Source organism: Bison bison, unplaced genomic scaffold, assembly GCF_000754665.1.
Source record: "Bison bison bison isolate TAMUID 2011002044 unplaced genomic scaffold, Bison_UMD1.0 scf7180017864304, whole genome shotgun sequence".
In the NCBI taxonomy this organism is placed as follows: Eukaryota; Metazoa; Chordata; class Mammalia; order Artiodactyla; family Bovidae; genus Bison; species Bison bison.
This window is the reverse complement of record NW_011494876.1, coordinates 15459279-15465044: the sequence shown is the minus strand read 5'-3', so window position 1 is coordinate 15465044 and position 5766 is coordinate 15459279. Positions and strand designations below refer to the sequence as shown.

General features: G+C 63.2%; 2 protein-coding genes across 2 annotated transcripts in view; one reads left to right on the top strand and one right to left on the bottom strand.

The window, feature by feature from the left end:
* The first annotated feature begins 6 nt into the window (after positions 1-6).
* On the top strand, positions 7-3023 carry LSMEM2 (leucine-rich single-pass membrane protein 2). The gene is made up of 4 exons (XM_010851816.1): positions 7-76; positions 2137-2238; positions 2334-2519; positions 2635-3023. The coding sequence occupies exons 1-4, from the start codon at positions 55-57 to the stop codon at positions 2766-2768; spliced, it is 444 nt and encodes a 147-aa protein (XP_010850118.1). The 5' UTR covers positions 7-54; the 3' UTR covers positions 2769-3023.
* A 253-nt stretch (positions 3024-3276) lies between these two features.
* Positions 3277-5766, bottom strand: part of IFRD2 (interferon-related developmental regulator 2) — a 26448-nt gene continuing 23958 nt past the window's right edge. Inside the window, exons 3-11 of the mRNA XM_010851953.1 lie at positions 5634-5765; positions 5391-5548; positions 5191-5241; positions 4920-5095; positions 4721-4826; positions 4259-4396; positions 4024-4152; positions 3850-3945; positions 3277-3732 (exon numbers count right to left, since the gene is read on the bottom strand). Coding sequence (XP_010850255.1) covers positions 3652-3732; positions 3850-3945; positions 4024-4152; positions 4259-4396; positions 4721-4826; positions 4920-5095; positions 5191-5241; positions 5391-5548; positions 5634-5765 — 1067 coding nt within the window. The 3' untranslated portion in view covers positions 3277-3651. The remainder of the gene's footprint in view (positions 3733-3849; positions 3946-4023; positions 4153-4258; positions 4397-4720; positions 4827-4919; positions 5096-5190; positions 5242-5390; positions 5549-5633; position 5766) is intronic.

The following is a 5766-nucleotide window of genomic DNA, read 5'->3' as shown; positions in this document are numbered from 1 at the left end:
CGCTGCCTCTATCCGGTCCTGGCGCTGGGCACCCTCATCGGCCCCCCGCCTGCCATGTCAGAGGAGACCCAGGAAGGTAGGAGATGATCGCTGGGCGGGGAGCGGGTGAGGCCCCAGTACTGTGACCCTGTGGACTGTGGAGAAACCTGGCTCCAGGCCCACTGACCTCACTTCCTTGACGCGTCATCAGGCCCCGTGTCCCCTACACGTGGAGGAAGGGCCTCCCCTGCCGGGAACGTCTCCTCACCTCATACCTGTCCCCCCTGTGAAGGACAGCGGGAGGAATTAGGGGCAGCTCCCCAGCTGGGGCAGGGTCACCTCTAGGCCCAAGTGGGTGTGGGTGGGCAGGCTGGTCAGGGAAGGTCTGCCTTCAGGGAAGACACAGGATCGGGCGCGGCGGTGGTCTTGGGAAGCATTTGGGCACATGACCCAGGGACTGGGAGTGATGGCTTCTGGCCTCCATGTGGGCCTGTGTGGCCCCAACTGGCTAAAGGTTGGGGTCCCTTGGCCTGGCCAGACTGACTTCTAGTTATAGACTTTGGTGGCCAGTCTCCTAATTGCCCTACTTCAGGCAGGAGGTACGGAGGCTCAGAGTGGGAGCATAGGGACTCAGGCAGCTTCCCATACAATGCTGGCCAGCACGTGGACCAGCTGGTCAAGTCCCCCCGCCCCACCCACAGCTTCAGCTGAATGGGAGGGGCCTGGCCCTGGGTGTAGGACTGTGCACTTCTAAGCATGACATTTACTGTGTGTTTTTCGTGGTCACAAACAATCTAAGTTCAACATTTAGTGTGGAAAAAGCACAGCCAAGTGCACAGAAGGCATTTAATATGACCCCAATGCACCACCATCCAGGCAGCGTCAGTTTTTGTTCTACATATTTTGAGCATGTCAAAGGCCAGTTTGAAGCAGATGTGAAAGTCGAGGTAGTATTCTAAAAGTCAGAGACCCAGAGAGTCCCATCACCCCTGGCTCTATCTGGAGGTGTTCTCCCAATGCCCCCAGATTTGTTATCTAGCTTCCAGCTAGGCTTCTAGAGGCTTTTTATATTTATTTATTTTTGGCTGACTTCTCTAGTCGTGGTGAGCCGGGGCTACTCTTTAGCGCGCAGGCTTCTCACTGCAGCAACTTCCCTTGTCGAGGAGCACAGGCTCTGGGCGCTCGGGCTTCAGTACTTGCAGGACGTGGGCTCGGTGGTTGTGGCACACAGGTTTAGTTGCCCTGCAGCACATGAAATCTTCCAGGACCAGGGATTGAACCCGTGTGTCCTGCCCTGGCAGGTGGACTCTTATCCACTGCGCCACCAGGGAAGTCCTGGAGATCTCAGGGGGCCAAAATTTAAAGAGGATGAGGGGGGAAGAACCACCATCTCCTAACTTAGCAAATATGTATGTGAACACTTACATATATAAAATTTTTTTTTTCAGTGGAGATGCCTAATGGTGGCGATGTCATACTCTTTTAGGGGCTCTGGATAACTATCCCTGGGGACAACCTGATGATAGCTAATTCTATTTCTGGGAATCCATCCTTAGTAACTACAGGAAAATTGAGGGGAAACCTTTGTAGGCATCCTTTTCTAGGAGTTATTGAATTCAGGCAACCTGGAAGGGGAGACCTCACAGGCAAGGGCAGCAGTCGGATAACAAAGACAGTCTCCTTGTGATAGTGAGAAGAGAGTCCCCAGAAGTTAGCAGCATCGGGCTGAACATGTTAGAGGAGGAAGAGCAGAGGCCACGAGGGAAGGGCACCACGCTGGCTGCTTCTGTTGGGGGCAGGAACAAGGTGCCAGGTACAGGGTGCGTGGGGAAGGCTGACAGCAGAGGCCGCAGCAGTGAGTGTCATGGGCCGTGGCTTTATTCCTCCAGGCTCTGCAATGAGCAGGCAGAGGAATGCCTTGGGAGGAAACAAAGCTAAGTCAACTGCTAAGCCAACTGCACTTCCTGCTCCTGTGGGTGAAACAGGCCCACGTGGTTCTCGGGTCATCTTGGCTGCAAATCACAGGTCGTTCTTGAGTTGGTTTTAGGCGCTTAGGAGTGCGAAGGCCCCTTCTACCCCTGCTGCACCCGGACGCCCTCTGGAAGGGGCGGGGGGGCCTGACCCGCTGGCTCAACCAGCCCCACGCTGCCCCCGCAGACACCGCGGCACTGACGAGGAGCCGGGCGCCGCTGGCTCCCAGCCACGAGCAGGAGGTGCGCCTGCACCCGGTGGAGTCCATCAGCGACCTACACAACGGCGGTGAGAGGGGGGCGGTACCGCTGGTCTGGGTGCAGGGAGCGGGTAGGAACGCAGGCGCCCCTGCCTGCCCTCCTGATGCCCCGTTTGCCCTGCAGGTCCGCTGTGCCCCTACCTGGCCGAGGAGGGGCAGCCGTGGGGTGAACTGCTGGGCGTCCTACCGCCCGCACTGTGCGCCCAGACCGGCTGCGGCCCGGTACACAGCCGCGGGGCCTTCCTGCTGCTGCTCGCGCTGCTGGTGCTCATCTGCCTGGCACTGGCCGTGCTGGCCGTCTACCTGAGTGGTAGGGAGGGCGCCGGGAGCCAGCGGGAGTGGGGAGACCAAGGCAGTGCGGGGCTGGGAGGGCAGGGTGTTGCCAGGGGTGGCGTGAGGTCTGATAATCTGATCCCCCACTGCAGTGCTGCAAAGCGAATCCCTCCGCGTGCTGGCGCACACTCTGCGAACCCAGGAGGAGGTGCTGCTCAAACTCCGGCTCGCCAGCCTCAGCCAGCTGCGGAGGCTCAACTCCAGCGAGGCCCAAGCGCCCAGCTGAGATGCCGCTCGGACCCGGGGCCTGGGGGTATGTGCTGGGGAATAAAGTGGCCGTTGGCAGCTTTCTCCTCTCCAACTGCTGCTCCTTACGATTTCCTGGCTGCGGTTTTGGCATGAGACCTGATCTGACCCCACAGCTGCCTGCCTCTCTCGCCTTCTTGGGTCAGGCCAGGCCTTCTGGGGTTGAGGCTCCGCCTGGTGTGGCCTAAGGTCAGAGGAAGCCACACCAGCCTCCTGCCTCCTCTTGGGGCCTGGGAGCACCCACTGGCCTCCTCCAGATGGTGGGTCCAGAAGCCTAAAAAGAGCCAGTCACCCAAACTCTGCCAGGCCTCCCAATGCGGGGTCCAGTCTCCGCTCGCAAAAGGCAGGCTGGGCTCCGAGGAGTGGGGAGGAGGGCCATGGCAGTGAAACTTTTGGAGGCCACAGGCAAGCAGATGGAGACGGGGAGGCCCAGCGGTGCCCAAACCCGGGTGGGAGGGAGGGCAGAAGAAACAGCCAGGGCCACGGAAGGCTGCGCGTTCTGTTTAATTCTCTCTTATCATCTTTAAAAACCAGCACAAAACCCACTCCAGGTAGCATCACCTCCCCACTGTGGTGCAGTGGCGTTTGTCCAGACACCCGCTCCGCCCCCCCCCCCCCACAGGAAGTGACTCGTTCCAGGGGCACAAGGCCTGAGGAAGGCGCGGCCTTCCGCCTGCCCCGTGGCCCTGGGACCGGGAAGAGGCTGCGTGTGGGGGCGGGTCCCAAGTGACCTCCAGCCAGCCCAGCCCCGTATCTCTCTTTGGTTTTGTCATTAAAAAAATAAAAGCGACAAGTCCTGGCAGGGACCAGGTGTTGTACGGTCTTCTGTTAAAAACAAACAGACGAAGACGCGGACAGCCTGCTCACAGGACGTCGGCCCGCTTGTCCCGTACGCGGCTGCGCGCCTTGGTCCTGGCTCTGAAGGCCGCCGCGTTGTACAGGTGCTGGGGGGGCGGAGAGTGAGGGCGGCGTGAGCGGGGCAGGCAGCGGTCCGGCCCCTCCTCCAGCCCCCGCGAGCTCGCCAGGCCAAAGCAGTGGAGAGGGAGAGAAAGGGGGCGAACCTTCTCGAAACGGGAGATCTTGCAGGCCTTCAGGGCGGCGGCATCCAGCACCAGCACCGGACCCAGGCCGAAGATGTCCCGGAGCAGCTCGTTGTTCTGGGGGCCGAGAAAGCCGTGAGCTCGGGTCCGCGTGGCACCACCCCAAGGGTGCCCCCTCCCCGTCTGCCCGCCCACCTGAAGGTGGTGGTGCATCCCAGAACCCAGCGCATCCTTGAAGGCGGCGTAGACCCGGCGCCGAGCCCAGCTGTCCACATAGAGCACCTCGAGGCCGAAGCGGATGGTCTCCTCCTCACACTCGCCGCCCTGCAGGTGAGAGGGGCCAGGACTGGGCTCGGCGGCTGTGCCCGGGGGTTGAGGGGTAGGGTGGGGGGCTGCACCCGCGCGGGGCCGTGCCCCTCTGCGCACGCACCTCAACGAAGTGCAGCACCGCCCGGAAGGTGGAACGCTGGCGCCGGCGGTCGGCCTTGGCCCGGTACTTGTTGCTGTCGGTGGCCAGAGTGCGCAGCTCGCTGCAGAGGGCCTCCGTGTCCTCGTAAACAAAGTCCTCCTGCAGCGGAGCCGGGGAAGACACGGGGGCCGGGCCTGAGCGCCACTGGCTATGAGCCCGGTGGGGTCGCCCCAACCTTGCCTTTCCCAGAGGGAGTCGTGTTCTCCTCTGTCTGACCCCCGATCCCTCTTCCTTGGCCCCTGCCTGTGCCAGACACCCCAGCCAGGGGGCCCCTCAGAGCACCTGGCATCTTAATGTGGGGGCCGCGTCCCCTCTGAGGTGACCTCAGGCTGCCTTGCTCTCTGGGGCGGCCCCTGCACCCCGCCCCAGAGGGGCAGGAGGCGTCAGCAGGCACCCTCCCAAGCACGCCCCTGGCGCTCACACCTCAAGGTCCCGGGCGAGCTCAAAGAGCAAGGCGATGGTCTCGCCGGCAGCCATCCGCAGGTTCACACTCTCACTGGACAAGAGCTGGGGCAGCCGGGGCAGCTGCCTGGGGAAGGGGCAGGCTGAGCCATGTGTGTGGGTCAGGGGGCCTCTTCACCCTGGCCCTCCTGCCCCTGGGGCGGGGGCGCAGCGCCCCTACCTGTCCAGGATGGGGCCGATGTGCGTGCTGGGGCAGATGGTGAGGAGCAGCGCCCAAGCCTGCAGGGCAGCGCAGAGAAGGCCCTGCAGGCTAGTGGGGACCACCGGACTGGAGCCCCGCCCGCTGCAGGACCGGCTGAAAACACCTTCCAAGCAGGTGAGGCAGGAGACCAGGTCCTGGTGGGTGGAGGCGCACAAGGAGGCAGGGGAGGGTCTCAGGAGCAGAGCCAGGGCCTGGGGGGCTCTCCCGCCGGGGTCTCTAGGTCACTCACCTCGATGTCCGCGGCAGCCACGTAGCAGCCCAAGCCGAGAGCAGATGCGCACTGCTGGGAGGAGGGTAAAGCCTGGTCATGGTCAGAGGCAGGCCCGGGCTCCCCGCCACGGCCAGGGCTCGCCCTCAGAGTAGGAGGGGGAGCCTGGAGGCAGTGGGGGATGAGGTGAAGGAGGGGTGGCCTGGGCTGAGGACACTCACGTGCAGCCGGGCAGCAAGGCTGGCCGTGCTGTCGCTGAGCACAGAGACGAGCAGCGGCTGCAGGCTGTGGAAGAACTCCTCGCCCTTGGGGCCGGGGCCCAGCTGCACGCACAGCAGGCCCAGCACGGCCGCGGCCAGGGCCTGCTCCTCGCCCTTGCCTGCGGGAAGGCCTACGGTCAGTCCAGGCAGTGAGGGCCATCACCCAGCCGGTTCAGGGCCGCCCCCTGCACCCCGGGGCCCAACCTTTCTTGAGGCACTTTTCCAAGGCATCGGCCAGGGTGAGGCGGCGCTCCAGCAAGAAATCGGGGAGCAGACGGGCTGCGAGGGCCAGGCGCAGGCTCTCGAGAGCACCCTGCCGGGTCTTGGCACTGGGGGA

Excerpts from the sequence above, each read along its gene's own strand:
- LSMEM2 (XM_010851816.1), top strand. The coding sequence starts at position 55 with ATGTCAGAGGAGACCCAGGAAG. Across the intron at positions 2,239-2,333 it reads CAGCGACCTACACAACGGCG|GTCCGCTGTGCCCCTACCTG; the intron begins GTGAGAGGGGGG and ends TTTGCCCTGCAG. Across the intron at positions 2,520-2,634 it reads GCTGGCCGTCTACCTGAGTG|TGCTGCAAAGCGAATCCCTC; the intron begins GTAGGGAGGGCG and ends CCCCCACTGCAG.